At 36.5% G+C, this 10,773-nt stretch overlaps 1 protein-coding gene across 1 annotated transcript; it reads right to left on the reverse strand.

Annotated features, from left to right (window-relative positions):
* Window positions 1-729: 729 nt before the first annotated feature.
* On the reverse strand, window positions 730-10,199 carry chrnd (cholinergic receptor, nicotinic, delta (muscle)). Its single transcript, XM_023291967.3, has 12 exons — window positions 10,042-10,199; window positions 8,074-8,219; window positions 7,889-7,933; window positions 7,698-7,807; window positions 6,933-7,088; window positions 5,703-5,800; window positions 4,275-4,475; window positions 3,574-3,685; window positions 3,237-3,351; window positions 2,293-2,503; window positions 2,088-2,206; window positions 730-1,112 (listed from the first exon to the last, which is right to left on the reverse strand). The coding sequence occupies exons 1-12, from the start codon at window positions 10,097-10,099 to the stop codon at window positions 930-932; spliced, it is 1,554 nt and encodes a 517-aa protein (XP_023147735.2). The 5' UTR covers window positions 10,100-10,199; the 3' UTR covers window positions 730-929.
* Between the last annotated feature and the right edge of the window lie 574 nt (window positions 10,200-10,773).

The following is a 10,773-nucleotide window of genomic DNA, read 5'->3' on the forward strand; positions in this document are numbered from 1 at the left end:
TGTCGTTTTCCTGATTGCCTCACTTGTGTTTTGTCTCATTTTTGTCAATTTGTGTTTTGCTTTATTCATTGTCATCATTATTTATTGTTCTGTGTCTCGCTTTTGTTTCATGGCTTTGTCATTTTTTGCCTCGTTTGTCCATTTTTTTGTCACAAACTTTTTTTTTCACTTTTTTTGTTTCATATCGTTTATCACATTTTTTGTCATTTTGTTTCTCACTTTTGTTGTTTGTGCCTGATTTTTGTAGTATTTTGTATTGTTTTTGTTGTTTTTTTTGTCTTTTTTAAAGTGAAATACTGTATCATTCAGTTCCAGATAGCTGTGACTAAATGTTTTGTGTCTTTGTAGACACTCTGTGATCTGGAAGTTGTAATGTTTAAATTATAAAATGAGGCATAATGTTGCTGAAATTGAATTTACTTTTCTTAAGAAATTTCAGGTTGTTGATAATGTTTTGTAGAAAGATAGCTCCTTAAATGTGAACAGTTTTGCATTAAAACAAAGGAAAAATGTGGAGCTGTGGTTATTTATCGGTTATTACATTATGATTTTACTGGTCTGGCCCACTTAAGATCAAATTAGGTTAAATGTGGAACCTGAACTAAAATGAGTTTGACACCCCTGGTCTAGAATATGTGAATAACTAACAACAGCACTGAGTCTAATTCATTATAATCGGTGGTTTGGAGTGTGGACACGCAACAGAAACAAAAATAAAATCAAAAGGTGTCAGAAAGTAAAAGTTTATTCAAACCACACAAACAAAACAAAACAAAACAAAACATAAGATACCGGATTATTCACTTCAAATAAAAGTTAAGAAGAAACATGCGGCTGCTGCCGAACCAGGAAAATTCATGGAGTTAAATAATGAAAACGGCAGCAAACCTCTGGACGGACCCGGACACCAGCGCCTGCAGTGTGAAGTGTTACAGCAGCCGGGGGTTTTCCTCCGAGTAGTCGTGTGGGTCTCCTTTGAAGGGCAGGTGTGGAGGGTGGTTGCAGATTCCCATCAGGAAGATGATGATGGTGCCGAAGGTCATCACCGGAGTCACCAGGAAGAGGCAGAGTCGGTCCACCGTCCGGGCGATGCCGCTCCAGTTGTCCTTCTCCTGGAAACACCAATCACATATTTGGTTGAACAAACTGAAGACTACAGTCTGACAGGAGTCACAAACTTATAGAGACGCCATCTATGGTTTTTTAATGCTTAGCTTTCATGTTTACTACTTGCATTGTGTGGTTCTTGGGAGGGTAATCGCAGATTTATGTGAGAATGCAGCAGACTTTAAACACTCATATCTGCATGTTTTCCCCACGCCATTTCAAGAATTTGTTATATTTATGAGTCTTACTTTCTGTATGGCATTGAAAATATACCTTATCATAAACAAAACATTTGTCTGCACCTTTGTCATTTACATAATGTGTTAAGAACTTCAAATGCCAACAAAAGCAAAATGTATTATTCGGTTCCAAAAGGTGTGCCTCAAGAAACTTCAGTGCACCTAAATTTTGAAATGAAAAAGTTACGTGAACCATTGCAACTGATGTGAAAAGTTAGTTTGAAACATTGGGAATTAATGAGAAGAAGGAGAAGAAGAAGAAGAAGCCTCAGACAGTACATTAGGTTCAAATAACAAAAAATGTAGAAGCGTCAAAAACCGCAGTTCTTCAAATGTCCACTAGAAGCTGCATCTAAAAGTGAGTCGATCCCCATAAACATCCATGTTAAAATGTCCAAATTTACAGCAGAAATAAACACATTTACAGACTGGTACATGAAACATTTTTGGTTTCTGTAGCTAATTTCCACATCCATGACAACTGTACAGGAGTTGAATTTTTATATAACTCACCCACTTAAATTGTACAGAGTTTCAAAAACTACTCTTCAGGAAACCTTTGGGTGATGTCACTGAGGGTTTGTCCATTTTCAAACACAGTCAGTAGAGCTAGCTAACAGAAAAACTGTTGCAGTCCAATGCTAACAGCCCTACAAAGGCTAAGTGTACTTCAAACCTCTACTTTTCTACAACACACCAAATACAACGTCTTTTACTGATATCTATTTATACTTTTCTCACCTCGTTGTAGTCGTTCTTGTTTCGCATGTGTTTGATGATGTAGTTCGCTCCATCCACAGCCGGTTTGATCTCGGCGTACAGTTGGTCCGTCACGCCTCCGTCCTCCTGCGGCTTCACCACTACGCCAAAATGTTTTTAATAAAAATCGCAGTTACCGGACTCATCTTTTTTCTACTGTTTTCAGGTTTCACATCTGTGTTCGTACCTGCAGCGTGGGTGGTTCTGGTCGTCAGTCCGTGCCTCTCTGACTGCCTCTCGAACATCAGCTCGCTGCGGGACTTGACACTGTAGTATTCCTCCGCCGAGGCGATGTAGCCCACCGAGCTGGATCGCCTTGGCAACGCTCCGTCCCAGTATGGCTCCGCCTCCGCAGGGCGGGACATACGCAGGATCCGAGGAAGACGCTCGAGGAAAAACTACAAAGAGACAAAAAATTTAAAATAATAACTGATAATCAATATAGAATCAGCAGAGTTTGTTTACATGCAATAACTTTATTATGTTCAAATAATTTCAGTTGCAGGTCATTCAGGGACACAGAGGTCGGTTGAAATTTTGTGCCTTTTCATCGCATTGCTTATTTTGGGGGGATTTTTGAGTCTCATAGCTTCATTATAAGTACATGAGATTAAGAAATGCAGTTTTCTACTACTACTCTTCCACTACTACCACCACCACGACTACTACCACCACTACCACCATAACCACTATTACTACCACCACCACCACCGATACCACCAGCACTATTACCACCACCATCACGAGCACTACTACTACTACCACAACCACACACACTACTGCCACCAACCGCAACCACTACTACCCCCACCTATACCACTAGCACTATTACCATCACCACAACTACTACCTCAACCACTCCTACCACCACCAATACCACCACCACGACTACTACTACCACTACTACAGCTACTTCTGTGGATTGTATTAAGGTAGCACAGCTACCTTTTTAGCTTAAACAACATTAGATCCAGAGGTCACATCAGAATCATATCAGTTTGAAATCTCAGCACAAAAAACTAGACAGACTTTTTGAGTCATCAACTTAAACCTGGAATATATTGGCAGGCTGAAGTTAAAACTGCAAATATCAGTCTGATTAGTAAATAATGTTACGGTGTGTGTTGTTACCTTCTTGGTCCACTCAGACATGACGTGTGTGCTCGGCGTCCTGAAGTGCAGGTTGAGGACGACCACACAGTTCAACACAACCACCGTAACCAGCACCATAATGAACATCAAGTACCTGGAAAATACATACAAATCAGCAAAAACTAGTCGTAGTAGTTCTCAAACAGTCACCATCATTATTCTGAAATCAAATCTGATGAAGCGCCCTGTCTGAAGTAGTCTTAGCGACTGAAACGCGGCCGTGTAACTCTAGGCTTCAAACTGGCTTCTGAAGGAAACTAACGGCTAATGTTTCCAGATGTGGCTGTGAGTTTGTGCGGCATTTCGTGTTACGTACTTGACAATGAGTGGAACCGACATGGAAGTTTCCGGCAGCCGTTGAGAGATCAGCAGCAGGAAGACGGACTGAGCCAGCAGAACCGAGATGGACAGAGTCATCTTCTCACCACCTGGACACAAACCAACCAGTTCACAAACCCAGTAGAACAGAGGAGCCCTGATTGGACTCATCAGTTCAGAAATGCCAAACATTTGTTTGATTTTTAGGCTTTCAAAGGGGAGATTTTTAGATCTTTATTGTCTTCTATTATATCAAATTCAAGTTCTTTGCATTTTTGGCTGTCGGTCAAAGCAAAAACAATACATTTCACTACTACTACTACTAACACCACGACTATTAATACAGTTACCACCATTATTAATACAATTACCACCACCCACTACTACTACTACCACCTCCATCATCACCACCACCCCTACTACTGCCACTACTATCATCACCATTACTACTACCACCACCCACCACCATGACTACTACCACCGCCACTATTACTATTACTACCACCACTACTACTCCTACCAACACCATCACCACTACAACCATCACCTCCACTTCCATTAAACCAATTTCCATATAAAGCTGGAACTACCTGCATGGACTGCTACCACTAGAGTATGTAAAGATGTAGTTTTGTTGTGGTTTAGTTGAAACAACAGTTAAATTCTGATAATTCAGGGGTTAAATCGAAGCTGACTGACTGTCGGCGGGCAGGTAATAGACAAGTGAAGCCAGGAAGGAGATGAGCACGCAGGGGATGATGATGTTGACGATGTAGAAGAGAGGTTTGCGTTTGATGATCAGGTAGAAGGTGATGTCCTGGTGCTTGTTGCTCTCCATGGGAATGTGTTTGTAGGTGTTTCTCTTGGCCGGACGGTGGATGATCTCCCACTCGCCGTTCTCTGGAGACGAAGCGAGAAACAGAAGGACAATGGAGCCGCTGAAGATAACGTTTACAGACTCTGTTGTCGCTAAATCTGGGAGATTTTAACAACCTGGAGAAGCTGTTTCTGCTCTAAAAGTTTAAATTTCTCCTTGAGAATTTAAAAACTGATACTAGATTGCAACATAACATAAAATTAGGTGCAATGTTTTGATTAAATGTGCAATATTTAAATTTTCCAGGCACAATATTTCAAATTCATGTGTGATATTACTTAATACTTTTGTATAATTTTCAGTATTGGTATTGTATAGTACTTATATGTTACTGCTTTTCTACTCTGCACTGCATTTTTTTTCATTCATCTGAATTCATCAAGTTTGATATTATCAATGTATTCCAACACTATATATGTGAAACATTTTCATTAAATGTGTAATATTTCATTTTCATGTGGTATATTTACTTATTTTTTCATTATTAATACCAGTAGCACTTTCTACTGTTGTATTCTAGTTTTATTTTAGCTCACTTATTATTTTAAGTATTGTATAGTACTTATATCTATTTGTTTTTCTACTCTGCACTACATTTTTCTGTTCAATTTGTGTCTTTTGGAGCAATATCTTGCAAAAAATCTGTCTGAATTAATAAAGTTTTACCTTATCTTATCAATATTTTGTAATATTCATGTGCAATATTTAGATTAAATGTACATTTTTTCACTTTCTACTCTTCTATTCTAGTCTTATTTTAGCTGACATTATTATAAGTATTGTACTATAGTATTTATATTCTATTGCTTTTCTACTCTGCACTGCATTTTTTTCTTTCATTTTGTGTTTTTCTGAGCAGAATCTGGCAAAAAATCTGTTTTGAATTAATAAAGCTTTATATTTTCTATATATTCTAACATATATGTGAAATACTTTGATCAAATGTGTAATATTTAAATTTTAAAGGCACAATATTTCAATTTCATGTGTGATATCACTTAATACTTGCATATATTTTATTGCTTTTCTACTCTGCACTGTTTTTTCTTTCATTTTGTGTATTTTCTGAGCAAAATCTGGCAAAAAAAATCTGTCTGGACTGCTAAAGTTTTACCGTATCGTATCAATATTTTATAATATAATCATATTCATTATGGACACCCGGATAACAAAGGGTGTTACCTCAAGAACGCAGAAACCAACATCAGGAAATGTAAATTGTGTAAAGATGAGCAGGAAGAGGAAGTTACCGGTGAAGCTGGCAGGGTCGATGATGATCCACTCCACCGTCGCGTCGTTCTCTTCCTTCAGCAGCATCCGGATCTCTTTGGCATTGTAGGTCAGAGAGCTGCAGGAAAATGGGTTTTAAAATAATCTGAGACGACTTCAGGAGGAGAACGTCGAGATAAAACAGAATATATTTGCTTAAAAACACACTGCAAGCTTTTTTTTTATGGCATCTGCAGTCCTTTGTGTCATTATTAGAGGCTAAACTTCCTCACATTTTTGAGGATTTCTGCACCTTAATGACCAAACAAACATCTAAATCCTCACTTTCTCCACATATGTATCTACTGTCTGGTCCAGATAATATAAAGATAAATATCTAACTGGGTCATTCTATCTAAAAAATTTAAAATAATAAAAATTTTAAAAAACGTTTTGAGTCACTTTGTATAAGTTTGAGGTATGTTAATTCATTTTAAAGTCATTTTGGTGAAATTTTCAAGTGTTTCTAGACTTTTTTGAGACATTTTAGTGAATTTTGACTCATTTAACAGGTTTTTGGATAAAGTTAGAGTAATTTTGGAAAAGCTTCAAGTAATTTTAGAAACACTTTGAGGTACTTTGGACATTTTTGTAGCAATTTTGGACAGCTTGTGTCAAGTATGGGTAAGATTTTTTCATTTTTTAAAATCTGAGGCATTTTGGCTCATTATGAAGAACAGCTTAGTCATTTTTTGGATTTTTTTTTAAATAAAGTGAAACAGAAAACACATCCATTGGTACCAATGATTGTTTCAAACTGTGATACATTCCATAACATCGATGCTCAAAGTTGGATATAGGAAAGTGAACAAAAACACATTTAGTCTTTAGATCATTACGCCTGGATGGACGTAAAACTGATCTGGTTGTAGTTTCTAACACAACTCAAATGTGTTTTTTAGCCGTGAAAACTTCATGTGTCGATCTGCGGAACTGCTGAAGGTATGAGGCTCAGAAATGATGGAAAAGCCCATTTAAAAGTGCAAAAAAAAGGGCCTGTAAGTCTGAAATTATCCATAGTGTGAAGGTAAAACTTTGCATGGATTCATTAAATATATCAAAGTTACTGTTCAGGAAAAAAAACTGCTGCTTTTGTAGAAGTCAGGTGGAAAAATTGACTAGTTTTTCATAGTTACTAAACTACAATCCAAATATCCAAATCCAGTAAAATATTGTTTAAATTTGTGCATTTTGATGCAGGGTAAACTTACGTGAATTTGAGTGTGCAGTTCTGCCAGTCGAAGGGGAAGTAGTTGACGTTGATGGAGCAGGACGAGCGGAAGATGGCGGGAGGCAACCAGTAGCAGAGACCAGTAGGATCCACCAGTACGTTACTGTAATAGGCCACCTGGAACTGGGCGTCGTTACTGGGGAAAAATCACTGCTTTAGTCCAAATTATCACCAATGGAGAAACACATCAGGAGCAGCAAGAGGCTCTAAACTCTAAAGAAACTCCAAATCGAGAAGTGTTTGGTGATTATCTCTTAAATATTTGTGAAAATTGATCATTTCAAGTGCTTTAAGAATACAGAATTTATCAAAACACCCCTAAATCATTCTGCTCGATCATCTCTGATTTATTTAGACTTTTTAAAACTCTTTTTATGGTAATACCAGCAATTTCTTCAACCAGCACGATTTGCATGTTATTTGTACTTTCTTTTGCACATTAGTTTCCTTATTTTTCTTAAATTGAACATGTGTGAGCAACTGAAAAAACTGTATTTCCCCAAGGAGGATAAATAAAGTATTTATCCATCTGGAAAAAAATCAAGAGTTTAGGGAAACGTACGTCAAAGTTTAAGGAAATCCATGAAGATATCAGGTATTGCACTTTGGTGGAATAAAGGATGGTGTCATCTGCATAAAATATTACTCACTGCTGGTAAAATAACATAATAAAACAAAATATTATAAAAAATGGTATAAATTTGAACCTAGAAGTCTTACACAATGGATAAACAAAGAGTTATACTTGTTTTCCAGCACAATCTCCGGCAGCCACACCATGCTGGACGGCAGACGAAGCGTCTCGATGCCGTCGAACTCCGTCGAATTCCATGATAATCTGTAGTCGGTCCATGTCTGTCGCAGAACAGACAGACTTTAGAAACAAATAACTGCAAAAACCTCAAATAAAAATGGAAAAAATCGACTATTACTTACGTGATCTATCCAAACATTCGTCAGCAGCGTCTCGTCGACTTCTTTCTGCACACAAATTGGAAGATTTAGAGTTTTTAAGGAACATTTTAGCTAGTTTTTGAATCATTTTAGAACATCATATAAGCCTGGATGTGCCTTGAGCTTCATTTTATTTTTATCTTTAAACTAAAACTCTGCATTTGTACCAGAGAGATGAGATTGGAGAGCGTGAGCGCGAGGTAAACGTCCACGGCGTCCTGCTGCCTCTCCACCGGTCGCAGCTCTTTGTTGTAGCCCTTTTCCTTTAACAGGTAGTTGATCAGACGCTCCTCCTCGTTCCTGCACAGGCACTCTGAAAACACGATTTAAAAGTCGCATTTTGATCAATTAAACATACAGAATAGATCCACAAAGCTCAGAATTGAGTATTTAGGAACAATAATTACCCCCAAAATGTGCAGATTAACCTTGAAAGGGGCCAAAAATTTGTTGCTGGGCCCCTTTTAACCTCTATTATAGAGATGATGATATGGTTGAAATAAGAAATAGTACCATGTTCACGAATTAAACATTTTAAGCCAACAATGCCCAAAACCCGCTTGTACCAGCTTTAAAAAACGAGGATTTTAGTTAATTTAACAAGTCTTTGACTGCTTTTTAGACAAAAACTGAAATCAGAACATGATAATGTTTTTTTTTTTTTTTTTTTTTAAAGTGGACGTCATTTATCATTTAAAATCTGTAAAATTACAATTTAAAAAAAATGATGATTAGTTTTCAGGCCCTATTAAAAATAATATTTCTTTTAAATAACAGCATAAGTTAGGAAAAATAATGTTTCCTGCTAATTTCAAATTTTTTTTTAGGGAATTTAACAACTTTTTGACTGTTTGTGTTTAAAGTATATAAATAAACGGTAAACAAAGACTTCTCTGGCATTCACTGATGAAAACAAACCAAGAGTGTGTGAATGTTTTCATGCGGCTCAGGTTTCAGTTCATCGCAGCTGCTGCATAAAACCGGCAGACGTTTAACCCCTCAACCGCCACGCTTTTTTTCATTTTACCTCCACTTAGCCTCTAAATTCTGCTCTTTGTAGCTCTTCTACACGTTTTTGACAAATATTTTACCTTTAAAGGACTAATGCAACCACTAATTTTACTATCAATTTTCATTACACTCTGCTTTTTTAGCTAATTATTCCTATTGTTGATAACTATTTTACATTTAAAGGACTAATACGAGACTGCAACTGCCAATTTCACCATAGATTACCAATTACATTCTATTTTTTAGCTAATTTTACATTTAAAGGACTGAAGTAAGGCTGCAAACACTAACTTTACTATCAATTTTCTTTACATTCTGCGCTTCATAGCTAATTTATCTGTTTAACTATTTTTCTTTTAAAGGACAAAAGAGGGGCTGAGACTACTTATTTCACTATTAATTGTCATTTCCACTCTGTTTTTTCAGCAAATGTACCTTGTTTTTGACAACTATTTTACATTTAAAGAACTGAAGTGGGGCTGCAGCTGCAAATTTTATTATCAATTCTCATTTCCAAGCTATAACTTTAGCTAATTTATCCTCTTCTTGACAAGTATTTTACATTTAAAGTATGAATGTGGAGCTGCAGATATTAACTTCACAATTATTTGTCCTTTACATTCTATTTTTAAGCTAATTTATCTTGTTTTCGACAGCAAATTTTCTTTCAAAGGACGAAATTGGGGCTGTAACTGCTAATTTCACAACCACTGATCCTTTACATTCTGTATTTCTAGGTAATTTACCCTGCTTTTGACAAGTATTTTATATTTAAAGACTAAAATGGGGCTGGACATATTAATTTCACTATTAATTATCATTTTCATTCTGTTTTTTCAGCACACGTTTTGGTTTTTGACAACTAATTTTCATTTAAAGGACAAATGTCAGGTCCAACTACTAACTTCATTATCAATTACCTTTAATTTTCTATAATTTTTAGTTAATTTATCCAGTTCTTGACAAGAATTTTACATTTAAAAGATTAAAGTGGCCCTGCAATTGATTATTACACTATTATTTATCACTTACATTGCGTTCTTTTAAGCTTATTCATAGTAATTTTAGGCCTCGGAGGAATCGTATGAATCTGAGTTTAACACATAAACCTGTAATTTTCTTACCCGATGACAGCAGAGTGATCAGGAACGAGGCGACCAGTGCTGCTCGCTGAAGCTCCATGGCCGACTGAAGTCCTTTTACTCATCGACCTTCTGCCAGAATCCTGAATGATCGACGGGTGGCAGCTGCAGAAACACCGAGAGGAGAAAATAGAAAGCAGACGGCAGCAGCGAGCAGCCGTCACCTCCAGTCTGTCCGGGAAACACAAAGAGCCACGAGGAGCCTTGCAAACAGTTAGAACATCACTGGGAATATCTGGAGTCAAGATGTGGCTCAAACTGAGCCTAAAGGATGCGAAACCTGTCCAAAACCACCCAATAACTGTAAAGATTGACATTTCACTAGTTCTAAATGATTAAGAATTGTCAAAAAAGACTCAAAAAGTGTCCAAAATTATTTAAAATTTGTCCAGAATGATCTAGAAACTGACTAAAATTATGGGAAAATGTGCAAATCACTCAAATAGTTCAAAATGGCACTAAATCTGTTCTAAAGTCATTTAAAAAAGGTTCGAAATTAATCAAACGTTATGTAAAATGACATAAAACCCATTCTAAATGATTAAAAAATGTCCAGAATGACCCAAAATGTGTCCATAATTACTTAAAAGTTATCCAAAATGATATCAAACCTGTTTTAAATTATTAAAAATTGGCCAAAATTACTCAAAAATAGTCCAGAAATACTCAAAAGTCATCTAAAATAACATTACATCTGTTGTAATTATTAAAAAA

The sequence above is a fragment of the Amphiprion ocellaris genome, chromosome 22 (assembly GCF_022539595.1).
Source record: "Amphiprion ocellaris isolate individual 3 ecotype Okinawa chromosome 22, ASM2253959v1, whole genome shotgun sequence".
Lineage (NCBI taxonomy): Eukaryota > Metazoa > Chordata > Actinopteri > Pomacentridae > Amphiprion > Amphiprion ocellaris.